The following is a 27443-nucleotide window of genomic DNA, read 5'->3' on the forward strand; positions in this document are numbered from 1 at the left end:
GCTCCGGGCGTCCGGTGACAGAGGTCTGTGCCTCCAGTGACACGGGCCCGCCTCCCTCTCCCCGCAGCACCTGGCTCGGTACGTGGAGCAGTACGTGGGGACCGAGGGGGCGTCCAGCTCGCCCACCGAGGGCTTCCTCCTGAAGCCCGTGTTCCTGCAGAGGTGAGAGGCCCTCCGGACGCGGTTCCCTCCCGCGGGCCCCGGGCGGCCCCTCCCGCCGCCGTCAGCACCAGGGCCCGACCGGCTTTTACTTTTCACCGCACGGAAGGGTTGGGGGTGGGGGGGTGGCTTTCGTCGCTTCAGTTTGCCTCTCTCCGACTCCGGGGAGGTCGGCGTCTCCCGATGCCTGCGGGTCGTGAGGGGCTCCCAGCCTGCGCGTCCTCCTCTCGCCTCCAGGAACCTCAAGAAGTTCCGCAGGTGGCAGTGTGAGCAGGTGCGCGCCCTGCGCGGCGAGGCCAAGACCTCCTGGAAGCGGCTGGTCGGGGTGGAGAGCGCCTGCAACGTGGACTGCCGCTTCAAGCTCAGCACCCACAAGATGATGTTCATCGTCAACTCCGAGGACTACATGTACCGCCGCGGGACCCTCTGCCGGGCCAAGCAGGTGCCCCCTCCGCCCCCGCCCACGGCCGGGGAACCTGGGGCGCGGCCCGTGGCCGTCCGGGGGGTGCCGGGGCCCCTAAGACCCGGCCCGCGGCTGACCGCCCTCCCCGCCCCCTTGCGCAGGTGCAGCCCCTGGTTCTGCTGCGGCACCACCAGCACTTCGAGGAGTGGCACGGCCGCTGGCTGGAGGACAACGTGACGGTGGAGGCGGCCGGCCTGGTGCAGGACTGGCTGATGGGCGAGGAGGACGAGGACATGGTGCCCTGCAAGACGCTGTGTGAGACGGCGCACGTGCACGGCCTGCCCGTGACCCGCTACCGAGTGCAGTACAGCCGCCGCCCCGCCTCCCCCTGACTCGCTGCGTGGGCGCCGTGACCCGCGGCTTGGCGCGGCCACTCCCTCGGCCCGGGTGTCCCTCGGGGGCACACTGATGAACGACCTGAGGGGGCCGAGCGTCCCTCAGCCTTGCTGCTACAGGCCACGAGCTCCGGAGAAGGGCGGGGTTGTGCCAGCTCGTGGCCCCGAGCTGCCGTCCCTCTGGCTCCCCTGCTTCCTTTGGGCCCGTTCTGTGCCAAACCCGAACCCTTCCTGCACCCGAACTCTGGGGGCTCAGTCCCTGCTGGAAGGGGGAAGATCGACACGCCGGCCAGGGAGGAAGTGATTGCGCTGATGCACCTGCTGGACCGCCTTCCATCACACGTGCCAAATCCCCAGGCGGGGGGGCACCTCCGGTCCTTTGTCCCTATGGCGTCTGGGAGAGTCAGCGATGAACCTGAACCGTGCCGGGCGTGTGGGGTGGGGGGAGGGAGTCGGCGTTCAGGAGACCCCAGCATCGAAGGAGTTGGGCCTGGGCGGACCTGCTTGAAAAGCATGTCCTTCCTGAATGGTTCTGAGAACTTCTGGAAACTTCCTAAGCTGGGCCATGCCTGCATCTGATAGTTTGGGCACGGGCTCGGCCCGGCTGAGGCTTGGGGTCCTTGGTCACTCTGAGACCAGGAAGAGCCCTTTCAGCCAAACCGTTGAGATCCTGCTTTGACGTCAAGATGCGGAGTGGGCAGGTGGCACCAGAACTGTCTGGAAGAACCCACTCTGGAAAAAATGAGACTCCAGACCCTGTGTTGTCCTGGTGGCCACACTGCGGGCTCTTGAGGGGCTCAACCTGCAACTCCCACCGGGCTCACGTGGCCCCACACCTGGGGTGCGGTCCTGTACCTAGGATGGCCCTTCTAGAAATATATATATGCACACACGTATTTATTCATAAGCTCTCTTAGTGGTTGTAACTTCTGCAGTCAGCCGCGTCCCACCGTTTCTTGGGCAGTAGAACCCTCCTCGTGGAATTCTGCAGTTGTGCCCGTAACGCTGCTGCCCTACCTGCGGCCACCTCCGGGAGAGGGTGTGGGCGCGAGGGGCTGAGGCAGCCATCCTGCAGAGGCGTCCAAGGCCTTCTGTGCCGCGAATGCCGAGCGGTTCGGGCTGGAGACCAGCTCTTTAAAATCCTTGCACCGTGAGGAGCCCTGGCCGGGCTCCCGGCACCATCAGAGTGGGATCAACCAACGGGGGCCCGGAACCGTCTCCTTGTGGCCTCGTTTCTGCCCGGCGGCAGCCCTCACCCCCTAAAACTGCGCTGTGCCAAATCCGCCATTCTGGGAAGTGGAGATGTGTTTCTAGAAGTTTCTAGAAGTTACCTGTGGAACTCAAGGTTTGCAAAGCCTCTGACTCGGGGCCTGGGCGAGTCCAAGGCCGGTGTGTCTGCCCAGGGTCTCCCAGCCCGTGTTTGCTCAAGTGTGCCAGGCACTTTGTCCACATCCTTGTTTTTTGTAAGAAGGGAACTTTCGGAATTCCTGAACCAGACCCTCTCGGCAGCCATCCTCCCCGGGAGCCCGCGGCCCCTTCCGTGCCTCCGCGTGGGCCTGGGGTGCGGGCCAGACCCCACCGAGCCCCACCCTGCATGCTTCTAGGGAGCGTCTCTTCTGTTTTTGAAGAATTTCTCTTCTGGGGCTTGTACTTCCTTTGCAGCTGTTTTGAATGTAGTTTTCCTTTTCTATTTATTTGCACATTAAAGTTAAATATTAAATATTGACCTAAATCTGTGAGACGCCCTCAGTCATTTCTTGTCAGCAAACCCACAGGGGGCGTCTGCACCTGCGCTCCAGTGGTTCCCAAACACCAAGTGCGGAACCCTCCCCGACACCGCCTCTGCAGGAAGGTCCTGATCCCCGCCTCCCCCCCCCCCCCCCCCCGCCGTGGGTGTCTCCCCACCCTGAGTTTTCTGGAACGTTCGTTCCCAACTCAGTTTTCGTAGTCAGTAGAAAGGAGAGGTGTTGCCTTCAGCGTGGTGCGGGGGAAACCTAATTTAAAGACAGTGGTGTTTTCCCTGAGCTTCCTCCACCCGCCCAGCGAGCCAGCGAGGGGTGTTTCCCCTCCCCTCCCCCTCAGTGCCCACCGCCAGGCCTCACCTCCCAGTTCCGAGCTAAGTCCGCGCTGCCCACCTGACCAGTCCTCTCCCAGGTGGTGTCCCCAGCCTCCTCGAGTGGCCGTCGGTACCTTCCAGGGGCCCCCTCTGCCCATGGGTACCCCCCACACACATCAACGCCCCTGGTGCTGCACGACTCCCCCTCCAGAGAGCCAGGGCTCCCTGGGAGTTGGGTGAGCGAGGCCTGTTACTGTCCCAGATTCCTCCTGCCTCAATCCCAGGATCCAGGATCCTCTGTGCCCACAGACCGGCCATCCGGTCAGAAGCTCTGGGAGGGGCGTCCTGACGGGGGTGGGGGGGGGAGGTCCTGGGGTGCAAGCCGTGGCAGCTTTCGGGCCGGACACCCAGCCCCAGGAGTGGGAGGGGCCTCTGGCTGTGATCAGGCTCCCGAAGGAGAAACAGGAGAGGGTCTTCTGCTGGCCCCGTTGGGAAGGGGGCACGACCCGTGCTGATGTGGACAGACCTGACCCTGTGGACACCTACCTAGCCTGCAGCCCGGTGGGGCCCTGGGCAGGGAACCAGCCCACCGTGCCCGGACTCCTCACCCACGGAAGGACCCGTTATTCCAAGCCACTGTGTCCACAGCAGCTGGTTATGCCACAGTAAGGAAGAGCCAGCCCTGTGTCCTAACCACCCTGCACCCCCCTCCCTAAATCCTTCACGTCTGGGGAGTGCTCGTAGGCTGCCCTCCCTTCCCCAGCATCGTGGAGGGAGCAGTGGTGGAGGGAAGCAGGTGTGTGATGCTTGGGGCGGGGGGGGCGGGGCCCAGTGGGGCCTCGTGAACATTTCTTCTCTTATTCTGTCATTAATGAGGTGTTTGTCTCACTGGCTATTTTGCAAGGTCTAAGCAGCACTCTACCCCTGATGTCCTGGCCAAGAAGGAGGCCGGATTGTTCTGAAAAGCAAGTTGCTTTTCAGGTGGGCACCCACCTGCCTCCAAAGCACAACATAAATCACAATCCGCACGAAGATGGTACCCCGAGAAGCGTTGTATTGGGAGGACCCGAGGCATCTCTTAACTGGTCAGGAGATGCACTGACCTCCAGCTTCCACTAGAGACCGTGAGCCCGGCCAGGACAGGCTCTGGGGGCTCCTGGGGGTCCAGGCGGGGCTGGAAGCTGAAGAAATCCAGGACCAGCTGCCGACTCGGATCTGACTGCTTTTTTCCCAACCCCACCATTTTAAATCAGTTTTTCATTGTATTAAAATACGCACAAAAGTTAGCCATGGTACGTGTCCAGCTGAGGGGCTTTGGGCCACCAGCCCCACCACCCATCTCCAGGACCCTTCGTCTTCCAAAATGGAACTCTGTCCCCATTAACCACTGGCTCCCCGTCCTCCTCCCCCAGCCCCTGGCACTCACCCTCCTACTTCCTGTCTCTATGAATCTGACCACTCGAGGGACCTCCTATCAGTGGGATCACGCAGTATTTATGCTTTCGTGCCTGGCTTATCTCACTCGGCATGAGTGACAGTGTCCTCGAGGTCCACCCCCACGGTAGCGTAGCTTGGGTCAGATTTTCCTTCCTTTTTCAAGCTGCTATTCCGCCTTTTTAAAAATGTTTTTCCGCTGTCAGCGCTGAGCCCGCTTCAGATCCTCTGTCCCCCCGCTTTCTCTGCCCCTCCCCCACTCGTGCACACTCTCAAAAATGGACATTGTTCAAAAATGTTTTTATGGAAAGGGACAGAGGATAGAGAAGATCCCAACAGTACAAAAAAGCACAAGGGGGAAAGTCGGCACCCAAATCCTTCTCCCCAAAGGCAGCTGCCCCCAGCCCCGCCCCCCAACCCCACCCAGAAAGTGCCTCGCCGTGGTAGGTGGTCCCGCACCTTCTGTGTCGGGGGGTGGGGGGGTCTGCCCCCTTCTGCTGGCACCGGGTTTTTCCCGTGATGGGCCTCCCCGCCTCCGAGCTGCTGGGAATACCCCGTAAGGCCACTCACTTCCTGCACATGTGTGCCTGCCTTCAATGTCCAGACACAAACCTCCCCCCTTGGGGGCTCGGCCCTGCCCCAGAGTCGCCCAGCTGCCAGCCCCCAGCCTCCCCCCATACGGGCTCGCTGCTCTGCTCCTGCAGGGCCACTGGGGGGTCCTCATCCGGGTTTCCCTGCGCCCTGAGAGTGACACGGGTCATGAGTTGCCAAGAGACGTAGGCATGGGGCTGAATTTGTCACTGGTACCGGTGGGAAAAGCTTGGAAATGGAAGAGACTCCTGGCTGAGACCCTGTCCCAGGGGGAACTCTCCAGGCCTCGGTCCCCCACCCCCCACCCTGGGCTGAGGGCAGGGACCTCAGCATCTCACCCTCAGCTGCACTGACTCTGTCCAGGACTGCTCAGTCACTTCCTGGTTGGTCCCTGAGACCCCAAGTGTGTGGCTAGATTAAGGCTCGCCACACCAGAACACGGCCACATCGCGCTCCTTCTCCCAGTCCTAGTTTGTTTCGTCTCCCTTGACCCCCACCACCCCTCAGGGTCCCCCTGCTCTCAGACCGCACCCCCCTGCCGCCACCGTGGCCCGACCCTGACCACACAGGTCAAGAACCCCCAGTGCGGAGCTCCCCAGGGCACGATGGTCGAGGCCTCTCCCTAGAGGGACATCTGGGGGGGGTTGTGTGTAGAAGAGAGGACGACCCTCCCCTCTGAGCCCCTCTGAGCCCCTCTGAGTGTCTTCATCTGCACAGTGGGCCCCATCTCAGTGCAGGGACGTGGAGGGGCCAGAGCGGGGTGGGGGTGGCTGGGGGGGCCCTGTCTCCTGGGCTGGCCCGGCCACCACTCTCAGGCTCAGATATGGCCACGACCATCCTCAGGGGCCCCGGGCTGGAGGTGGAGCCAGGACGGGAGCAGAAGGGGCTTCGAGAGCCAGGGATGGGCACCTCCCAGAAGCAGGCACCCCAGGACAGCACGTGGTCAGCATCGTGGGTCCAGGCTGAGGACCAAGACCCCCTCAGACACCCTCAGCAGACCCCAGACTCACAAGAGTGCCTTCCCCTCTCCGCACCTCACTTGGTGCCCACCCGCCCAGGGGACAGTGCAGGGCAGCCCCCACCGAGGACCTGGGGTGCTTGGAGGAGAGGAGAATCACTCACCTGCTCCGACCTCTGACCTGGGGAGGCAGGGCTCTGGGCCAGCCAGCCACAGACAGGAGGTGAGGGGTGGGGGGGGGCTTCGGGAAGGGCCAAGAGCCCTCAACTGGGGATGTGACCCAGAGGGCCGTCGTGGGAATGGTGGCTGCAGATGTGACTAGACGGCGGGAAGCGGCCACTTGGCCCACAGAGGCTTTCTGGGCCCAGCGGGTGCTGAGGGGGCGGGGACTGCAGCCTGGAGCCTCCTCCCCCGTCCCGCCAGCCTGGCACCTGGACCCCATGAGGCACCTGAGCGTCACTGAGTGACCCCGGCCACCGGGACTCCTCGGGCCACACCGGGAGCCTGCCATGGGCTTGTGGGGGCAGGGGCTGGTTTATCTCACCAGGCCCTGTCCACTCCTCCACTGGCACTCAGGAAGCTGGGGGTGGGGGTCCAGCCGGGCAGGAAGCCCGAGCTCAGCCGGCCGCAGCCCAGAGCAGCCGGTGTCGTCTCGGAGCATGTGCCTACTTCTGCTGCTGTGGCCCCTGGTGCTGGGGTTCAGCCTGGAAGATGGCACTCAGACCCACCTCACTTACGACGAGTTGGGGAGCACGGGGGAAGGTGATGGTGAGTGACCGTGGGCCCCGTCTTGGGACCGGGGGCAGGCCTAGAGTCGATGAGGGGGAAATAGGTGGCGTGGGGGTGGAGAGGGGCCTCCAGCCCAGCCCTGGGCCCACACGGGGCCGGGGGCGTCTGTGTCCAGCTCTGACCCACCGAGCTGGGGGCTCCTGAGAGCCGGGGCCTGGACTCCGGCCCCCTCGGGAGCCGCACCACCGGCCGGGCGGTGGGGAGCGGGGGTGGCGGTTAGACTCTCAACGCCCCTCATCCCCTTCCCCCCGCAGCCGACACACCGGGGCCCCCGACCGGGCCCCGGGAGGGGACCCCTCTCCCGCCCAAACTGCGCAGCTTCCCCGGCCGGCCCTGGGCCAACAGCAGCGACGAGGTGGAGGTCTCGGACGGCTCTCGGGCGCTGCTGCTGGGCTGGGTGCCCACGAGGCTGGTGCCCGCGCTCTACGGGCTGACTCTGCTGGTCGGGCTCCCCGCCAACGGCCTGGCGCTGTGGGTGCTGGCCACACGGGTGCCGCGGCTGCCCTCCACCGTGCTGCTGATGAACCTGGCGGTCGCCGACCTCCTGCTGGCCTTCACGCTGCCCCTGCGCGTCGCCTACCACCTGCGGGACCAGCACTGGCCCTTCGGCGAGGCCGCCTGCCGCCTGAGCACGGCCGGGCTGTACGGCCACATGTACGGCTCCGTGCTCCTGCTGGCCGCCATCAGCCTGGACCGCTACCTTGGCGTGGTGCACCCGCTCCGGGCCCTCACCCTGCGGGGCTGGCGCCTGGCCACCGGGCTCTGCGCCGTGGCCTGGCTGGCGGCCTTCGCCGTGGCGCTGCCCCTGGCGCTGCAGCGGCAGACCTTCCGCCTGCCGCACTCGGACCGCGTGCTGTGCCACGACGTGCTGCCCGTGGGCGCTCAGGCCTCCTACTGGCGGCCCGTCTTCATCTGCCTGGCCGTGCTCGGCTGCTTCCTGCCCGTGCTGGCCATGCTGCTGAGCTACGGGGCCACGCTGTGCACGCTGGCGGCCGGCGGCCGGCGCTACAGGCCCGCGCGGAGGCTGACGGCGCTGGTGCTGGCCTCGGCCGTGGCCTTCTTCGTGCCCAGCAACGCGCTGCTGCTGTGGCACTACTCGGACCCCGGCCCGGACGCCTGGGGGAACCTGTATGCCGCCTACGTGCCCAGCCTGGCGCTCAGCACCCTCAACAGCTGCGTGGACCCCTTCGTCTACTACTACGTGTCTGCCGAGTTCAGGGACAAGGTGCGGGAGGGGCTGCTCTGCTGGGCTCCAGGCGCCTCGACGGCCTCCAGGGAGGGGGGCACCCCGGGCACTGGCACCCGGTCCACCTCGCTCGTGTGATGGCCCCTTGGAAGGTGGGTCGGATGGGGGGGGGGCGGCATGGGGTCGAACCGGGGCCCCTCCCGGTTCACAGGCACCGGGAACCTCTGAAGGTGAGCTTGTTTGGAAATAGTCATCTGGTGGGCCCGGTGTCCTTGCAAGAAGGGGACGGGGTGGGGGGGGGGGTGCCTGGGTGGCTCGGTCGGCTGAGCGGCCGACTCGATTTTGGCTCAGGTCATGATCCCCGGGTCACGGGATGGAGCCCTGCGTCAGGCTCTACACTGAGTGTGCAGCCTGCTCAAGATTCTTTCTCTCTCTCTCCCTCTGCCCTTCTCCCCCACTCGCACTTGCTCTCTCTCAAATAAATCAAAATAAAAAATGAAAATAAATAGAAGAGGGAAAAGATACACACAGGGAAGAAGGCCATACAACCACGAGGACAGACACTGGGGGGACGTAGCCACAGCCAAGGAGCCCCACGACGGACAGAGGCCACAGAGGCCGGGACAGCAGCCTGAGTCACTCTCCCGTGGAGCCCCCAAAAGAAGCCAACCCTGGCCACGCCCGCATCTCAAACTTCTGGCCTCCGGAACCGTCAGAGAATAAAGTTCTACCGTTTTAAGTCACCTGTTTTGTGGTACTTGGCTACAGCAACCCCAGGAAACGAATACAGGGGTTTAATGAATATTCCCAGGCCCAGCCAGCCCCCCCCCCCACCTTGTCCAAGGTGGGGCCGAGGAGGCAAGGCCAATGCTGTCCTGTACCTGCTGCGGGACCCGCCCCCCCCTCCCCCACCAAGAGGCTGGTGGGCCATCCTCCTTCCTAAAAGCCCCGGGTCGAGCTCTGGCATGGGCTCCAGGGTTTGGGGGTGGGGTCTCCTGAATAATCACCGTGGAGGCCCCCATTCCACTCCTCAGGATCCACAGGACCCAAGTCTCCTACTGTCGCTGCCAGATGGCGCCCCTTCCCTTTACCCCAAGGTACCCCTTCTTGATGCTAATGTCCCCCACGACTCCAGGATCAGATGCGCAGGTGACTGGAAGGTGGACAGTGTGGGCCTGGGGGGTGAGGGCTGTAGCCCTGTGACCCCCCCACCCCCAGCTGTTTGCCCCGGGCCTGAGCCGTTCTGAACAGACTTAGAGGAGGGCACCACACGGGGAAGGACGGCCATTGCCTCCCAGAGAGCACCACGGGGCACTGCGTCTGGGGGTAAGCAAGCTCCCCAAGGCAGAGGGAAGTGGGGGCCAAACCGGGGCTCCCCACCGGGGCCCATATGGTCTCTGGTCTGGGGAAGAATGAGCCAGAGGGCAGGCAGCCCCAGGACACATTCACGTGCACAGGAACTCGGGGAAGTGTAAGATTAGTGAAGTACATCCACGTCAATAGCCTGGTTGATGACGTAGGAGTTTTCCAATTATGTTGCCGCTGGGGAAGGGTACCTGGGACCTCTCTACACTGGTAGAATGTCTTAGAAATGCACAGGAATCTACCATTAGGTTGGGGGGCAGGCGTCTGAAACGTTCCTCGCCCATCCTGCTCTGAAAGGCTGGGCCCGTCGACTAGGGAACTAGGGAGCTGGGGCTCCAGTCCTCAGTGCTGCCCCCCGGAGGCCAAAGCCTGTGACTCTGGAAATGAGCTTTTATTACACCAGCTGCCTCCACAGGGAAAGGGGCCCAGGGCCCAGGAACCGTCCCTTGTAGGCTGGGAGTGGGAGGAACGGGCAGGGGAAGTGGCCGGTGCTGCAAGACGGGGACCCACTGGCCAGGCAGCACCCTCAGGGTCTCTGTGCTGTCCCTGGTGGGGGTCAGAGATGAGCAGCGTGGGCTGAAATAAATACCACCGCAAGGGGGTGGGGAGACAGTGCGCAGGAGGAAACAGAGACAAGGCATCCCCTGCGGGTTACAAAGAGGAATCTGATGACAGTTGGGAGGGTCCCCCAGGGAAGGCAGGTCTGGTCGTGGAGCTGGGAGAGGGCAGTCCCCACGATCAGGAGTCCGGGCGTGGGGGGAGTAGGCGGTGGTGAGGCCCCAAGATGAGAAGTCGACCTAGCCCTGGAGGCAGGAAGCTGAAGGTGCCTGGGTCAGAGCCATTGGCTTGCCCTCAGGGGCTGGCAGGCCAAGACAGAACATTCAGGGACCCCTGGGGTGAGACAGGGGGTGTGTGTGGGGACTGTAACAGTTATGGGACCATTTGGGGTCTAGGTCCAGGGGCTCAGCGGCCCAGGTGCCCCAAAGGGGTCCACAGCTTTGCGATTTCGGAGAAAGGCGGACTGTTTCACTTCGAAGTTGGTGATGAGGGGATGGGTGTTTTTTGTGTCCCTGATTTGGGCTAAATGTCATCGTGTCTCCTCCGACACAGGCCTTTGGCCACAGGTCCTTCCGAGGAGCGTCTCCTCGGGGGGAGCGTGAGCTGCTCTGGCCTGAGGAGGGGGGGTGCCCAGCCCCAGGTGCAGCTGAGGAGGTGGGGGGATCGAGGCCGACCCTCCGGTTGAGGGAGGGCTGGGGGGAGGCCCGTCATCCATGGAGGCAGGTCTCTGTGTTCTGTTTATCAGGTTCATTCGGAGGCTGGGGTCACCTGGGGTGGGGTCCGCCAGCCCACCAGAGAGTCACGGGAGCTCTCCCATCAGTGGCCCCCTTCCAGCGACCGGACAGTGATAGCACACAGCCAGATCAAGTCCTCCTGCTCAGAGCATCAGGAAGAGAAGCCACTCTGACTGAAGAGAGAAAAAGAGAAAGACATCGTGGGCTGCCAGGTCCCCTTGGCGGAACCTGCCTCCACGTCACGGCTCAGCCTGGCCGCTTCTGCCCACTGGGGCAGGTGCATCGTCCCTAGAGAGGAGTTGGGGGGCCCTTGGTCTGGCCCGGCCCCTCAGGACCCTGCCCACCCCCACCGGGTCACGGTGATGGGACAGGTTGTTCACTCCCGCTACACGCAGCAACGTGGGCGGATGGCAAGGGAACTCTGCTGAGTGAGAAAAGCCAACCTGAACAGGATTCCATTTACACAGCATCCCCGAAACGACAGACTACAGACAGGGGCCAGGTGGGCGCCACTATGAAAGGGAAGCTGCTCTGTATCGACTATGGGGGTGATGACACAAACCTATGTGCGGGGAAATAGCACAGGCTCAATTGCCAAAGCGGTGACTTATGAACACAGGAGGTATGGACGTCAATCTCCTGGTATGACACTGTCTTCAGACTCATCTGCCGGATGTCACCGCAGGCGGGACTGGGTGAAGGGCACCTGAGAGGTCTCTGTGTTATCTCTGACAACCGCGTGGGAAACTAGGATTACCTCAAATTTAGAAGTTTAATAACTACCTCCCTCCCCCACCCCCCACCCCCGCCCGAACCAAAGAAAAACAAAAGCCAACCTCTGGGCGGGCACGGGAGACAGCTAGCAGATACAGGAGGGAGGGGTGGGCAATGCTTGGGAGAGTTTAAAGCCGGGCACAGGACAACTACAACATGAGGGGCGGGTGAGGATCACACATGGACAGAAATGGCTTCAAAGTTGCTACGTTTTTGGTGAAGCAGTCCGGAACTCTCACCAAGTAAACCGAAAAGTTTAAGGATGTATATTGTAATCCCCGGAGCTACGAGTAAAAAGTAATGCTAGGGGCGCCTGGGAGGCTCAATCGGTTAAGCGTCCGACTTCGGCTCAGGTCACGATCTCGCGGTTTGTGAGTTCGAGCCCCGCATCGGGCTCTGGGCTGATGGCTCACAGCCTGGAGCCTGCTTGGGATTCTGTGTCTCCCTCTCTGCCCCTCCCCGCTCACGGCTCTGTCCTCTCTCTGTCTCTCAAAAATAAACATTAAAAAAACAAATTTAAGGATGTATTGTAATTCCTGAAGCTACGAGTAAAAAGTAATGCTGGGGTGCCTGGTTAAGCACCTCAGTCGGTTAAGCGTCTGAATCTGGATTTCGGCTCAGGTCATGATCTCACCGTTTGTGAGTTCGAGCTCTGCATCGGGCTCTGCACTGTGTCACCATGGAGTCTTTCTCCCCCTCTCTCTGCCCCTACCCCACGTTCTCTCTCTCTCTCCCTCTCAAAAATAAACAAAAAAGATTAAAAAAAAAGAATGCTAAAATAGGAAGAGCGGAATCCAAATGGAAGCCTCCAAAAATATTCAGTAAACCCAAAGGGAGGCACGTGGAGAACAAAACAGAACACGTATTGAAACAGCAGCCATAAAACCCCAGCAGCCCTATCAACGATTGTATTAAATGCACTCGGATTAAGCCCCAGGGCCTGGTGTGGGATGACGCTCCCCACCCCCACCCCGAGCCTCCCAGACTTTGGTGGGTGCCCAAGGACAAGCATTCCCACTGGGTTTGCTGAGTGGGAGTGGAAACCAGCCTGTGCCACTGATGTATAGTGGAGAGACCCGGGGCTCAGGCAGACACAGCCTCAGGCCTGACGGTGCTCAGCAACCCCTGGGAGCTGGCACATAGCTGAGCCGATAAAATCAACCTGTGGCTTACACCTCTGGAGCCTGCTGTTAACTTAGAACCAAAAGATTCGCCTCCTCCAGGAAGTCTGCCCAGCGCCCCTTCCCAGCCTCACCCACTTCCTCCTCCCTTCCTTGGAGTGATGAAGATTCTCTGACCAAACTCTTTTTCAGCTGGGCCTCAACTTCTGGGCTTCTGTGTTCATCTCAGCACTGTCCAATTGTGGCAAGAACCCTGCTACTTAGCTTAAGCTGGAATCCTCCCCCGCCCCCCCATATCTGATCACTCTCGGTATCTAATGGGCCCCTTCCTCCCCATCACCCCTGGGGCGCAGTCTGATACCCTGGCCTGCCTTCAGCGGAAATACTGTTAGGTGGGTCCCGCCAGAATCCCCCCTTCATCCCGATGTTTCCTGTTCGTAATCCTCCGTCCACTGCCCCCCATCCTGGTCCTTGGCTACAAATCCCCACTTTTTCTTGTAGAGCTGGGTCCGGCCTTCCTCTCCACTGCAAGACCCCACTGCATGGTCCCGCTACCTATCTCGTATTCAAGTTCTCTCCCTTGAATAAAGTCTTCCTTCCCATCTTTAACAAGCAGCGTGAATAATTTCTTTCTTTAACAGAGAGTCCCAGTGGGCCTCATGGACAGGCCTGTACTGGGGTCCAGTCCTTGGGAGGACTCAGCCTCACCAGGCTCATACAGGCTGTTCTCTGATGTGTGTTGGGTAGATTGTGGGGAGAGGGGTCAGGAGAGAACGGATCCCCCATTTCGTTCCTGGAAACCTGCAGGCGGACCCCTCGATGAGTCACTCTCCTTCCCGCTAGGTCCAGGGCAAGTGAGGGGAGGGAGTTGGGGGGGTCCAGCTCTCACCTGTCCTCCGCCTCCCCCTCCAAGTCTATCACTTCATGGCCATGAGCAGCTGCCACACGCCCAGCGTCCAGGGGGGCTGGGTCATAGTCGTAACTGTATGACGCAGAGGCTGGTGTCAGCTGCTCTGAAAGGAAGGGGCACTCAGTCAGTAGGAAGGCACTGGAGGGGGGGGGGGTCTGGATGACAGCCCAGAGGGACCTTGCAGAAGAGAGATATGGGCCAGAAGGAGGTGGGAGGTCACATGGGTGGGGGAAGAGGACACAGAGATCACAGATGGGTAGATGCAGAAAGGCACAAGCTTCGGGTGGGAGTGAGGAGAGACTCAGCAAGATTGAGGAGACCCAGAAACCCAGATACACGGAACCAGAGGAACACAGAGGATACACAACGCCTGAGGAACAGAGGGTGATGGTCTCGAGTCCAAAGACAGAGAGACAGAGACTGGAGGAGAGATGCAGGGGCCACCGTTGTGGGGAAAGCTGTGGGGATCAGGGACAGAGAATCCAGGACTGTGAGATTCAGGAAGGAGCGGTGGGAGGAAGGGAAGAAAGGAAGGAAGAGGAGAGAGTGATGCTAGAAGGGGGTTGGGGGAGTGGGGAGGTGATGATGGGGAGGAGGAGGTGATGGAGAGGAGGAAGAGGTAATGAAAAAGATAGGGTGATGCACTATTTATATGCAGGGAGAGGTGGGGTCCCACAGGCTGGATCCAGAGTGGGTCCTCACCGAGGACACAATGGCCAGGGGGCGCGGGCTCCAATCTCTCGCGGCCTAGGCAGGCGGCCTCCTGCAGGTGGCAGGCGCTGGTGTAGACGATGCCATCAGAGCCGCAGACAGGGTCCCCGCGGGCGGTACAGTCGCGGGGGCAGCCACAGCGCGTAATCTTCGCCCCCTCCTCTGGGGCGGCAGCAGGACCCCGCTCGCCTGGGGACCAGCCTGGGGGCGAGGCGAAGTCGGCAGGGACTGGGGGACCCCAATCCCCACCTGGTCTGCGCTTCCCACCGGGCCTGGAGTGAGGGAAAAGTCCCCGGGGGCAGGGACTACCTTCCACCGGGTGGGGCCTGGGGCCCGACAGTTACTGGGAGTCCCTGAGCCCTGACTTGGTAGAATTTCATTCAAGTGTTTGCTTACTACTTACGAAAACAAAATTTTATCAACGAAAGCAATCTAAACCCATTTCAAGATGTTTGAAAAATAAAAAGGCCCTGAAGGACCCCTCCCAGCCCCGCCCAACACTTTGCTGCGGCCGCTCTCTGAGTTCAAGGCCAGGGCCCTGCAGTCGCTACGCCTCTATTTTGTGGAGGAAGAGAGGTACGGGTTCTGCTTTGGGCGCCCTCCCTCCCCGCTCGGCCCCGCCCCTTTCCGCTGACCACCCACACCCCATTCGGGCCCGCCCCTTCCCACTTTCACCTGCACCCCACTAGGCCACGCCCCCTTCCGCTGCCCGCCCACACCCCGCTCGGCCCCGCCCCTTTCCGCTGACCGCCCACACCCCATTCGGCCCCGCCCCTTCCCACTTTCACGTGCACCCCGCTCGGCCCCGCCCCCTTCCGCTGACCGCCCACACCCCGCTCGGCCCCGCCCCTTTCCGCTGACCCACACCCCATTCGGGCCCCGCCCCTCCCCACTTTCACCTGCACCACGCTCGGCCCCGCCCCTTTCCGCTGACCGCCCACACCCCATTCGGGCCCCGCCCCTTCCCACTTTCACCTGCACCCCGCTAGGCCTCGCCCTCTTCCACTGCCCGCCCACACCCCATTCGGCTCCGCCCCTTCCCGCCTTCACCTGCACCCCGCTCGGCCCCGCCCCTTTCCGCTGCCCACCGACATTCTGCTCGGCCCCGCCCCCACAATGTTCACCCTTGACCTTGCCCTCTTCTCCTGCCTTTACCAAGCGGTCCCCCTCTGCCTGGAGACCCCCCTTCTCCGCTCTGATCTGAGCTCCAAAAGGACGGTCGGGGTGGCAGTGGCCCCGCGCACTCACCGGGGCCCTGAGCCGCGGCGCGCTCCACCTCGTTGCACGCGGGCCCTGCGCACAGCTCCTGGGCAAGTGGACTGCGCGCGCTGACATTGTAGAAGCGCGTGGCTTCAAAGGCTGCGGGACGCGGGAGGCAAAGAGTGACGAAATGATGGGTGACAAGGCGAGGAACTGAGCTCGGGCGCGGGCGGGCGCGGGCCTACCAGGCTCGTAGTAGTCGTACACAGAGACAGGCAGCGCGGACGTCCTGCCCACTACATGTTCACGGAGCGCCCGGAACCGCACGCAGGTCAGGCACCGGCTGGGGATCTGCGGGGTTAGCGGACGGGCTCAGGCCTGGCTGGGGCCACTAGGCTCAGGGATGAGCTAGGGCCCCTAGGCTCTGCTCTGCCTCAAAGCATGCGCCCAGAACTGGCCGATTTGGGGGGGGGGGGGATACCCAGGGGGGTGTGTGAAACACAGGAACCTGATTCCACTCAATTCTCTGGGTCCTTCCATCCTACCTGGAAAAACATCTCTGCCGGTCTTTCACTCTCCCCTCCCCTAGCCCCTGGCATCCGCTAATCCGCTTTTTGTCTCTATGGATTCACCTGTTCTGGACGTTTCATGTGCATGAGATCATACACTACGAAGCCTTTTCGTGTCTGGCTTCTTCCATCCAGTATGTTTTCCAGGTTCATCCACATGCACCCGTGCTTCATTCCTTTTTTTGCCTGAATACCGTTCCACATCCCTCCCAACTTTTCCCACCAACGTGAGCTGAGCTGGCTGGGGCACAAGGCCACCAGCTGTGCCAGCTCTGCCTGGATTTATGATTGCCCTCGTTTCTTTCTCATGATAGGAGATGGCTGCAGGAACCACACTGGGCCAGGACAGCTCTGCCCTCACTAACTGGGGTGCGGTCGGAGCCTCCACCCCTGCCCCGCCCCCACCCCACTGCCGGTACCTCATCAAAGTAGAAGAGGACTCTGCGTCCAGCCACCTCGTACCTCTTCAGCGTGAAATGCTTGTCAGAGAGCAGCTGGCGAGGAAGCCAGAGGTCAGGGTCCACCCAGCCCCTGTCCCCAGTGCTTGCTTCCTCCCCGGTCTTCGTGGGGCCTACGCTGGTCAGTGGGAGGTGGGCCAGTTCCGGAAGGAAGCCGAGGCCCCAGAGGCTGGGGGCTTGCCTATGGTTGTCCGGCAAGTCGCCATGGACCGGGCCCAGGGGATGGAGGTCAGTGTGACCCGTGCCCTGCCAGCCCCCCAGGAACCCAGGAGAAGGTACCCCGAGCTCCCGCCTTCCCTCCCCTTCCTGCAGCCTCCCTTGATCCAGCCCCAGCCCAAGGCAACCCGAGGTGCCCAGCTGGGCCCTGCCACCTGCTTTTACCTCATCTACAACATGTAACACCCTCCAGCCTGGGAATTCCGTGTTTGATCCATAAAACCAAGGCTTCTGTGCTGGCCCTTCTCCTTACCCTGCCTCTTCCCAGCCTCCCTGATCGCCCCCACCCCCTGCCTTTCCTTCTCCATCCTCCCTACACTGCAGGCCTCCTCCGGCCTCGGGCAAGACAGCACTCCCCTTTTTGTGCCTCCCTCGCACAAAAGGGGGCATGGGGCTCGTCTCTCTTGAGTTTGAGGGTAGTGGTAGGTCTCCGGAGAACGAGGGCGGAGGGCATCCTATGGCACCCCATGTTGTCCCTAAAGCACACCCATATTTGCTGAATCCCTCCTCCACCACCTGGATCCCACCCCTCCCCACCTGCCCCTCAGCAGGCGACCAGCCCAAAAGCACCAACTTTGCCCGGAAAGGCCAAAAAAAAAAAAAAAAAAGAGCTGGGAATTTGCAACCTGGTCAGGGTGGTCAGCTACAGACCCCGCCTGGCTTCCGCCTTCCGGCACCACCTCACCTGCTCTAGGCTCTCAATGTCCACCCGGAAGCCTGAGAGCAAGGGCACGTCCAGGACAGCCATATTGGAGGACCCCGCATGCAGCCACCTTCCAACGAGAGGAGAGATGCAGGCCCTCGAGCTCAAGCCCCACGGTGGAATTCGTGGCCCCCTCTGTGCCCCCTGCCACAATCCCCACGCCTGAAGTCCTGGGCGAACCCGCCCTGGGCCTGGCTGGGTGGCCCATTTGTACAAACACAGGTCACTGGTCAGCCCGTTTCACAGTTGAGACCCTAAGATCGTAAGGAGAGGGCCCTGCCGAGGGTTCTGGGCCTGACCCAGGTCTACTGACTCTGGGTTGTGCTTGCCCCGAACCCCGTGCTGTGTCCCCAGCACAGGAAGCAGTTTCCGTGGGGCCATGGGAGCCCAGGTGACTGGAGATACTCAGTCACTCCCCAGTGCTTGTCCTCAGTTTCCCGTTCTGTGACATGGGGTATGCCCAATTGACCTCTGGGGTATGCCCAATTGACCTCCCAGTGCCGCGTGCTGGTGACAAGGAAGGTGACTGATATTCAGAGGGGAACAGGTAGACTCTGGGCCCAAGGGGCCATGGTGGCCGCAGCCCCTGGGGAGGATGGGGAGGCTTCCTGTTGGGGTGAGGCCTGAGTAAGCCCATATCTGGATGGCACACATACATCCGAGAGAGGAACGGAGATGTCCCCAGCTACATAGGGCCATGGGAGCCCAGGCATGTCCCCAGCAGGCCTAATGGGGCCAGAGTTGGGCCAGTCTGCCTGCTTCCTGCTCCCTCTACCCCAGCTGATGGCAGATTGAGGGTCATGGGAGAGTGGCCTTGGCAGCCCCAGTGGGCTTTGGATGCCACGGCAACCATCCACCTTTGGGCTCCCGTATTGTCACCATGGCAACGAGCATCCTCTGAGGGCAGCTGCCCGTGCCCCCCCTGAGGACCCCTGTGACCTGGTCCTGGGGTCACCCTCGGGAAACTGAGAGGCCTGAGGCTCTGGTGAGTCGGGCAGGGGCCACAAACAGCTGTCCCCACCTGGGCCACCTGCCTCACCTGTCACTGGGGTCTGCTGCATCCATTTGGAAGCTTCTGTTTCCTTCTCTCATTCAAAAACCATCTGCAGCGTTAAGTGCCTGACCTTAAGCACTTGCTTGCAAAAGCATCCACGTCAAAGATACCCATCTTAGATAAACGTACCACCAGCTGTTTGACACGGCTACTAGATTCAACAACTAGACAAGGAGTCAGGCGCCCCACACACATGAAGTTCCCCTTATAGAAAACCCTGGGCAGCCGAGATAACTAACCTGCTTTTCCCTTCCTGCTCCCTAACTCCTGCCCTTAATTTTAAATTCGCCAAAAAAGAGTGGACTGACGGGGCTGAAGTGTCCGACTCTCGATTTCGGCTCAGGTTACGATGATCTCACGGTTGTGAGTTCGAGCCCCGTGTCGGGCTCTGCTCTGACAGCACGGAGCCAGCTTGGGATTCTCTCTCTCCCTCTCCCTCCACCCCTCTCTTTCTCTCTGCCCTTCCCCTACTTGTTCACACGTGTGCTCTCTCAAAATAAATCAATAAACATTAAAAATATGAGAATGGACTGGCAAAACCTTAGATCCCCACCCTCTACCCCAGTCAAGGCAGAGCCCCAGGTGCATACTTTTTCTCTCTGTACCTGTGACCTTGTTGTCTGGTCCCAGAAATGCTGTGTAACTTCTAGGACCAATAAGTCATGAACCTTGTCCCTCAAAGTTCCCTGAGAGTTGTTGCCGAGGGTATCTTGCAACTGTAACAAAAGCCACAAGGGCTGGTCCGGCCACAGCAGTGGGAAATGTGGTAGGGAGCAGGTGCATGCCCCAGGCATGCCAGCTGATAGCATCACAATCCACAGGCTCAGACTGATGCAAAACACCAACCCTGAGCACCTGCTCAGCACCCTGGGCCTGGGAGGAGCTGTCTTCCTCTGATATGGCCCTCCTCTGAGACCCAGGCAGGAGTGTTGGCCGCGGGGAGGTGGCCTTACCTGGTGCACACCTCCAGGGTCACCTGATACTCCTGGTGATGCTGGTCGGCTGCTGGGTCGTCATCATCGGCCGAGGAGGCGGGAGCGGGGGTCCGCCGCTGCTCAGCCTCAGGCTCCCGGAGGCTCACGAGCAGCTGGAAGGCTGGTTTGGCCACCGGGTCTGGCACATTGTAGGTGACATCAATCTGGGGGGGGGGGGCGGTGTGGGAGGACCGAAGCTTAGGGAACCTGGGGTTGGGGGAGGGGAGAGGCAGGGCCATGGCCAGAATGATGACAAAAGTGGCATGAATGGCAGATGTGGGGACAACTGTTACTTCGTTTAGCCCTGCAAGTGCCCAAGTGGGTGCAGATATGACCGTCACCCCATTTTCACGCATGTCAAGCCCAGGTCCAACAGCCTCCAGGCCTCTCCCACCTCTCCGCTGTGTCGTCTGGGCTCCCATTTTAGAGATGGGGAAGCTGAGGTTTTCAGGGTCTCCAGGCAGACTTGCCCTCTGACCACCAGCCGGAGCCCGCAGGCTGGCCTGCCCCAGCCCAGAGTGCAGCTAAATCCCAGGGCCTGGTGACTGAGGAGCTGTGGGGGGGGGGGGGGGGCGGGAGGCTGGGTCCGGGGGAGGGGGGCACATCCTGGTTCAGACAGCAGCAGGGAGAACAGACTTGAAGCCCTGGGCAAACCCTGGGGGCGGGGGAGGGCGTCTGCTTATGGTCAGAGACCACTGGATTGAGGAGCAAATGGATTTTCTTGTGGGGGGGGGGACCCACACTCGAGAGAATGCATGGCCACCTGCCTTGGTCAGGCTGGGCTGCATGACGGGGGTCAGACAGTCTGTCCCGGGGTCTCTCTCAGCCACACACCTCCATCCCACTCAGCCTGGCCCGCCACTGAGCTTGGAGCTCCCAGCCTGCCCCTCGGGGCGTCCCCAGGTTCCAGAAGCCCCAGCGAGCGCCCGATCTCCCTCCCTGAAGCCCCACCTGCATCAGGCAGCAGCCTTCGCCCTTGGCGCTCACGAACAGCCCCGTGGGGAGGCTGGGGATCTGAAGAGAGAAGACGCCGTGCCACCCTCTGCAGACACACGAGGGGGTGTGGCCGGCAGGGGGGAGGGGCCGCCAGCACTGCCCCCCAAGCCCTGGTCCAGGAATACACACCGCCGCGGTCTGCAGAAGCTTCTGGTTGGCCGCGTGCAGTTCGAAAGTTTCCTGGTAGTCCAGGTTGGTGGAAGCCAGGGAGACGGTGAGGTTGACGTTGCCGGCATATGACAAGACAGCATAGTCTGCCAAGGCCTGAAGAGCCACACAAGTGTCCTGGGGACACAGCAGGAGGCGCTGTCAGCCCCGGGAATGGGCCAGCCAGCAGCGTCCCTCCCTGCTCTCCGCCCCACCCCATCCCCAGAGGTGTGGCCCAAACTGGGGGCACCATGGACCCTCTCTGAAGGCCGGAGACCCAGGTGGGTGGAATGGAGGGTGAATCTGCGGCAGACAGACATCCATGGCCTGGGGGCCCTGATGACAGGCGGGCATGCCCACAGAGGCAGAGGCTGGGTCCCTGTCCCAAAGCCGGGTGCATCTGTCCCTCAGGCCCCACCCCCTGCCTTCTCTTGGACTCCTCATCTCCAGGGGCCGCCTTGGGACTTGAAGCACGTGGTGGCTTCCTGGCGAACTCTGAGCCCTGAGCCTGGGCCTCAGCGACCCCGCCGGGACCTGAGCCCCTTCCTCTTGGCCCTGCTCAACTCACCTGAGTAGAGGAGAAGCCCCCGAGCGCGTTCCGCTGCTGGGACAGCCACTTCACCACGGGCAGGGCCGTGGCCACATCACCCAGGAGGGTGTAGGTCAGCAGGGCATAGGCCGTCATTTCCACCTCGGCTGAGACCACTGCGATGGACAAGGCTGGCTGGGACCCTTCCAATGGCGGGACCCAGCACCCAGCACCCAAAGCAGGGGGCCAGTACCTGACTGAGAGACCCCATCGCTGAAGCTCAGGAATGCATCCTTGTCCACGTCCCGGGAACCCGTCAGGCTCCAGTGGGTGACCCCATCTGCAGGGCCAGGGCAGGTCAGGGGCCACAACCCAATTAAGTGTTCAGCCTGGCATCCCGCGGTGAGTGTCAGTGCATATGGGTCTCGAGGAGAGACGTGGCGGGGGTGGGGGGGTGGACCCCAGGGGAGTAGGGTGCCAGGGGCAGATGGCTGGGACAGGAAGGGCCTTGGGGCTGTCTCAGATCTGCAACTACATGACGGACCCAGTCCCTCCTGTACCCCTGGAAGACATCGGTGGCCTCCCTCCTGACGGGTCCCTGATGCAGCTCCAGCCATCCCCACTCAGGACCGAGGAAGCCGCTTGCTACCTGGTAAGGCTCCAAGGATTCTGAGTTCGTGTGTGATGTAAAAGGCCCTCGGACCACAGAGAAATCCGTGCTCCCTGCCCCAGATCTCAAGCAGTTAGTCCTAAATAGACACTGTCATCCAATCGGGTAGTTTCAGAATTCTGCTTAATGTTTGTTTGTTTTTCTTCTTAGCAATGAAAGCATTTCTCAGGTGACGTCATGAGCAGAAAAGCTGCTGGGGAGGGTGGGGGGCGGGTAGTGGGATGAGGGCCGGGAGGGGGCTTGGTTTGAGAGGTCTCCACGACTGGGGCTCCCCAAGCACAGTGAGTAGTCATTTTGTGGGTGGAGAGACCAACATCCTGCAGACAGAAACGGCTTCCTTCCCAAGGTTCACCCGGCGATGGAAGGCAGGGGGGCCCTCCCTGCCTCCCAGCACCCTGTCTGGGGGTTGGTCTCCAGGAAGCCTGGGGCGTTCTCTACTGCCCTCTGGGCTATCCCCTATTCCACGAGGGAGAAAAATGACACACGGGCTCAAGCCACTTCATTAAATGGAGCCGCTGGATGCAACAACGAATAACAAACAAAACAGACTGAGCAAAGGGTGCCTCCTTAGCTCCATGCGTGTGTTCATGAACCGTTTAGGGAGATGCACGGTGGGCGGGCCCCACGGTGGCCTCTGGGGTGGCGATCAGGAGCCACCTACTCTGCGTGATGGCCAGGCTGCGGAGTTTTCGCAGCGCTGCGGGGGCTGCTGGGCTGCGGAGCAGGGTCAGCGCGTAGGTGGTCAGGGCACTGCTGTAGGGGTCGGCGGCCAAGGGCACACTGGACTCCAGGAAGTGCCTCGCTCTGGCAATGGCGCCCCTCTCCTCCTGCGGGATGGGGTGGGGAGTGGAGCCCTGCGAGGCTGCTCTGTTCCCCCACCCACCTGCCCACCCGCAGGTTCCCAGGGCGCACCTAGGGAGAGCTCCCAGACTCTCATTCTGCCTCCTTCTAGGGCTCCCGCAGCCTGCGGACCTGGCTTTCAAAACCCCATCCCCTTTCTGTTGGTGCCAGCTTTCTTCCGAATGAGGTCTGAGCACAGTGTATCAACCCAGAGAAGTACTGGGGGAATCAGGCAGAGCCCTGACCACCCTGTCCCACCCACCCCTTCACCAGACTGGCTTTTAAGAACCCCTGCCCAGGCCCACTTCATCCTCCAGGCCTCACTTCAAGTGTTGCCTCCTCCAGGAAGCCCACCAACCCTGATCATGCTTCTCCCCCAGCCCTAATGTGAGCCACTGGAGGACAGAAACTGAGTCCGCTGTCCAGCGGGGGCTTGATGCAGAGAAGCTGCCCAAGCATATTGGTTAAATGGAAAAAATGAGTGATTAGAAGCATTCGTGAATTTGATAAATGAGCAACGGTGTTCCCGTGGGCACCGATGGAGCCATGGCGTTAAGATAACTCTGCTTTTAGGCCGCCTGGGTGGTGCAGCTGGCTCAGCGTCTGGCTCTTGATTTTGGCTCAGGTCACGATCTCACGGTTCTGTGAGTTCGAGCCCCGCACTGGGCTCTGTGCTGTGTGGGGCCCACTTGGGACTCTCTGTCTCTGCCCCTCTCCCACTCCAGCTTTCTCTCTCTCTCAAAAAAAGACATCTCTGCTTTAGACTGTTAAGATCTCCGAAAGCATGCTCTCCCAAAGCTCTCCATCTTTAGATCAGGACAAAGTATGGAAACTGCCCCTAATGCGGGGCGTTGAGATATACCATGTACCTCCTGGGGCCTCGACACACCGCAGTTAGGACCATGTCCCCATAGGAGAGGACACAGAGACGCAGGCACAGGGCCATGCAGAGACAGAGGCAGACACTGGAGTGACGTGGCCACAAGACTAGAAATGCCCGGGGCCTCCAGAAGCTGGAGAGGCCTAGAAGGACCTTCCCTTAGAGCCTTCGGAAGGAGCACAGCCTTGCTGACACCTGGACCTCAGACGTATGGCCTCCAGGACTGTGAGAGAATAAACTCGTGCTGTCTGAAGCCAGTTTGTGGTACTTGCTACAGCAGCCCGGACCCCGATCCAGGGGCCACGATCCAGCCTAGGGCACAGGGGCCTTCAGAGTCCGGAGTGGATGAAGACACACGTGACACAGCTCTAAACGTGTGACAGGGTCCGAATGACCTGGAAGTCCATTTAACTGGAAGAAGGATCAGAGCCAGAGGAGACAGGAGGGGCCCGCCTCAGGGGATGCGGAGGGGCCGGGGTCCCTCGGCCTCAGAGGTGCAGGCACTCACCAGCCCCCCCCCCCCACCCCCGGTCCTGGGACTCCCTCAGGACCACTGGCCATCCTAGAGGCAGGGTGTATGAGTTTGCAATGGCTGTGTAACGAAGTGCCACAAAGTGGGTGGCTTAAACAGTAAAAAAAAGACAAGGTGTCACAGATCTGGAGACCAGAAGTCTGAGGTCACGGTGTGGGCCACTGAGGGAAGAGGCTGTCCCAGGCCTCTCCCGGGCTTGCAGCTGGCTGTCTTCTCCCTGTGTCTCCACGTCGTCTTGCCTGTGCGTGTGTGTCTGTGTCCAACCCCCTTTGTATAAGGACGCCAGTCATATTGGATTAGGACCCATCCTGATGGCCTCATTTGAACTTGATTTACCTCTTCAAAGGCCCTAATCACATTCCGAGGTATGGGGGTGCTGTCTGGGCCCCCCACCACAATACGTTGAAGCGCTACCCCAATGTGATGGTGTTAGGAGGCGGGGCCTTTGGGATGTGATTACGTTTAGCTGAGCTTCTGAGGGTGGAGCCCCCACAATGGGCTTAGGGTCCTTACACAAAAAGGAAGAGACACCAGAACTCCCTCTCTCTCCACACGTGCGTACCAAGGAAAGGCCATGTGTGGACACAGCGGGAAGGTGGCTGTCTACAAGGCAGGAAGAGAGCCCTCACCAAGGACTGACTCAAACAGAACCTTGACTTGGGTTTCCCAGTTTCCAGAACTATGAGAAGTAAACGTCTGTGGTTTAAGCCTCCTGGACTGTGGTATTTTGTTACGGCGGCCCGAGCTGGCTAAGACAGGGGGATAGGATTTCAGGATATACATTTCGGGGAGACACGATTCAGCCCTTTAACACGGGGCAAGGGGCCCTCCAGGCAAAGTGCACAGGACCTAGAAGATCTTAGGTCACGGCAAACCCTAGACCCAGAGGTTCAATCTGGATTGGGAGGCCACGAATTCTGAGAAAAGCCACAATTCGCAGTTCGTCACCAGGGGATGTAGAACCGATACAGATGTTAGGAATGGTGGGGTCCCTACTCCCAGGATTGGGGTCCACCAGGGACGCCCTCACCGCAGGGAACGTGTTATACGCACCCCGCTTCACAGAAGCAACAATGGCTCTCCAGTCCCTGGGGACAACTAAACCTTGACTGGCTCCAGTACCCGCTGTAAATGGAGGTCCTAGACCCTTCCCCCCAAAAAATTTCACAAATTTTGGTATAGGACTCCCGGAAGTGAGCCCATGGGTCACTAGCCAGGAACGTGATGTAGCCCCAAACAGGCTCCCGGGGTGTCAGATAGTCCTGGGACGTCTCGTACTCAGGATACAGCACCTCCACACCACCCCCCCCACCGACGATTGTCACAGGACCCTCTCAATCCTCTGCCCGGGCTACAAGAAGGTGAGCATCCTGGGACCACAGGAGAGCATGAAAAAGAGTGGAAGGAGGGCATCGAGGAAGAAATAAAGCCTGCCCGAGGACGGCCAGCCTGGCCTGCAGGGGGGACGTCGCCCACCCACTCCCCCAGCCGCCCTGTGCTCACCTCCGAGGCAGTGCCTGTCTCCAGGAGTGCAGCCACCACGTAAGCCGTCAACGGGACTGTGCCGTGGATCCCACCCTGCAAGAGGACTTTGGAGCCTCACCCTGAGCCAGAGGGGACAGCCCCTGACCTCCTGCTGGCCCGAGACAGCACCCGGGAGTGGGGGAGGGGGCAGGGCTAAGGCACCAGAAGCAGGCGGAGAGGCCACTCACCTGGATGTCCTTGTTCAGGATCCTGCCCACGGCCGGGAAGGAGCCATCCCCCCGCTGCTGCTGCATGATCCAGCCCTTGGCAGCCGCCAGCTCCTGCGGGTCGATGAAGATGAAGCTTCGTGCCTGGGCAAAGGACTTCAGGACAAAGGCCGTGAGCCTAAAACAGGATGAGGCAGGGGCTGGGAGGGCCATGGGTCGGGGACGGTGGTGCAGAAAAGGTCACCTCCCGTGGGCACCCCGAGGAACCGTGCACCCTCCCTGCACTGCCCGAGTCTCTGCTTCCTCCCCCATAACACAGGAGGGTCCGGCTTGCCCTCTCGGGGCTGTTGTGAGCACTCCAGGGAAGTGTGTGGGCACCCAGCAGGGCCCAATGACAGAGGCCCGCCTCCCTGCAGCACCAGGGTCTGGCACGCAAGGCCTTCCCGGGAACTGGTCCAGCCCTGCCTCCCCCTGCCACATGCAGGAGACCTTCCTTGTTGCCCCTCCACAGCCACTCCCTGAGAGATCCCCAGTCTTCCAGAGAGATCTCCAGTCTCTCTTGGAAGCCTGCAGCCAGGTGCCTTAGATGCTTAGACCCCTGATGGCCCCACCCAGCCACAGTTAGGGGCATTTCAGTCCCTGGCCCTAAGAGTGACTTTAGAATGGGCACATGTGGTGATGCTGGGAGCAGCTGCTGCAATTTTGCCACCGTGAGGGGAGCAGCCACTGTGCTGAGAGAGCCCACAGGGGCCCAAGGAAAGACCCGGGGCCCCGATGCATTGTGGGGCTGCCAGACTGGCCAACCCTGTGGCCTCCCCAGCACTGTGGCGTGAAGTGGCATTCAGAATTGCCTATCGGCCAGATTTCTGTGGCTTGAAGTTGGTAACGTTCTGCCAACCCACTAGCCTCAGCTACGTGTCCAGGCACGTTTCCCTTCCCATTTACACAGGACGAGGTCCCACTTGTCTCTCAACACTCAGCCCACGTGCCTCTGCCCGGAGGAAGCCTCTCGGGCACCCCTGCTCTGGGATGGGCTCTCTGGACCCTCAAGACCCCCGCCTGGCCTCCCCACAGCCCACCTCTGGGTCACAGTTGCCCATCCCTGGCTTTGCGGCCTGTGCCTTGCCCACCCCGCACCCCTCCCCGCTCTGTCACGGTGCACCCGAGTGACTTAGTTGATGGGACCGAGGGATGAATGAGGGGGTGAAAAAGAATCGCGGGAGAAACACTGGATGGAAACCAAGGAGCCGAGAGGGACGAGCGATAGAACCGTCGGCGAGAGAACGCCCCACTCAGGACGGGGGCGCAGTCCCCGCTCTTCAAAACCCAGTGGCTCCCCCCCCGCCACGCCCATCAGGTGGCTGTCGTCCAAACGGCACAAACCAACAAGTGTTGGCAAGAATGTGGAGGGACCGGAGCCCTGTGTGCTGCTAAAGAAACAGGAAGTGGTGGGTCAGCGGTTCCCTGACAGGCTAAAGGTGGCATTCCCATGCGACCCGGTGGTCCCACTTCTGGGGATATCCCCAAATACGAAAGCGGGGTCTCAAGGAGATATTTGTGCACCCGTGTTCCCAGCAGCTCTGTCGCCCCAGACACCATGGGAGCCCCCCCAGCTGTCCAGACTGATGAACAGAGTAACAAAACCGGGCGTATCCATACAGCCAGATATTTATTGCTCGGCCTTAAGAGGGAAAGAAACTTTGACACCTGCTCAGCGCGCGTGAATCTCAAGCACACGCTCGCAGTCTCACAAAAGCACAACGCGGGGTGCCTGGGGGGCTCAGTCAGTTAAGCATCTGACTTCAGCTCAGGTCATGATTTCATGGTTCATGGGTTTGAG

The 27443-nt window shown here is 61.1% G+C and overlaps 3 protein-coding genes across 4 annotated transcripts in view; 2 read left to right on the plus strand and 1 right to left on the minus strand.

Moving 5' to 3' along the window:
• Positions 1-2689, plus strand: part of SIN3B (SIN3 transcription regulator family member B) — a 37898-nt gene extending 35209 nt beyond the window's left edge. The window contains exons 17-19 of the mRNA XM_030303724.1: positions 68-162; positions 397-601; positions 724-2689. Of these exons, the coding sequence (XP_030159584.1) occupies positions 68-162; positions 397-601; positions 724-954 (531 nt within the window). The 3' untranslated portion in view covers positions 955-2689. The remainder of the gene's footprint in view (positions 1-67; positions 163-396; positions 602-723) is intronic.
• Positions 2690-6621: 3932 nt separating this feature from the next.
• F2RL3 (F2R like thrombin or trypsin receptor 3) lies at positions 6622-8714 on the plus strand. 2 transcript variants are annotated; one of them, XM_030303746.1, is made up of 3 exons: positions 6622-6764; positions 7040-8010; positions 8481-8714. In XM_030303746.1, the coding sequence occupies exons 1-3, from the start codon at positions 6656-6658 to the stop codon at positions 8604-8606; spliced, it is 1206 nt and encodes a 401-aa protein (XP_030159606.1). In that variant the 5' UTR covers positions 6622-6655; the 3' UTR covers positions 8607-8714. The 2 variants fall into 2 exon arrangements, with proteins under 2 accessions (XP_030159606.1, XP_030159614.1); XM_030303754.1 differs by having other exon boundaries at positions 6635-6764; positions 7040-8123; positions 8481-8571.
• A 998-nt stretch (positions 8715-9712) lies between these two features.
• CPAMD8 (C3 and PZP like alpha-2-macroglobulin domain containing 8) overlaps positions 9713-27443 on the minus strand; it is a 79525-nt gene continuing 61794 nt past the window's right edge. Inside the window, exons 27-41 of the mRNA XM_032595324.1 lie at positions 25625-25781; positions 25416-25490; positions 22322-22487; positions 21244-21330; positions 21030-21166; positions 20444-20599; positions 20270-20332; positions 19298-19482; positions 17273-17360; positions 16333-16407; positions 15590-15695; positions 15393-15503; positions 14136-14345; positions 13413-13536; positions 9713-10801 (exon numbers count right to left, since the gene is read on the minus strand). Coding sequence (XP_032451215.1) covers positions 10780-10801; positions 13413-13536; positions 14136-14345; positions 15393-15503; positions 15590-15695; positions 16333-16407; positions 17273-17360; positions 19298-19482; positions 20270-20332; positions 20444-20599; positions 21030-21166; positions 21244-21330; positions 22322-22487; positions 25416-25490; positions 25625-25781 — 1762 coding nt within the window. The 3' untranslated portion in view covers positions 9713-10779. The remainder of the gene's footprint in view (positions 10802-13412; positions 13537-14135; positions 14346-15392; positions 15504-15589; positions 15696-16332; positions 16408-17272; positions 17361-19297; positions 19483-20269; positions 20333-20443; positions 20600-21029; positions 21167-21243; positions 21331-22321; positions 22488-25415; positions 25491-25624; positions 25782-27443) is intronic.

This window comes from Lynx canadensis, chromosome A2 (genome assembly GCF_007474595.2).
Source record: "Lynx canadensis isolate LIC74 chromosome A2, mLynCan4.pri.v2, whole genome shotgun sequence".
Classification (NCBI taxonomy): domain Eukaryota; kingdom Metazoa; phylum Chordata; class Mammalia; order Carnivora; family Felidae; genus Lynx; species Lynx canadensis.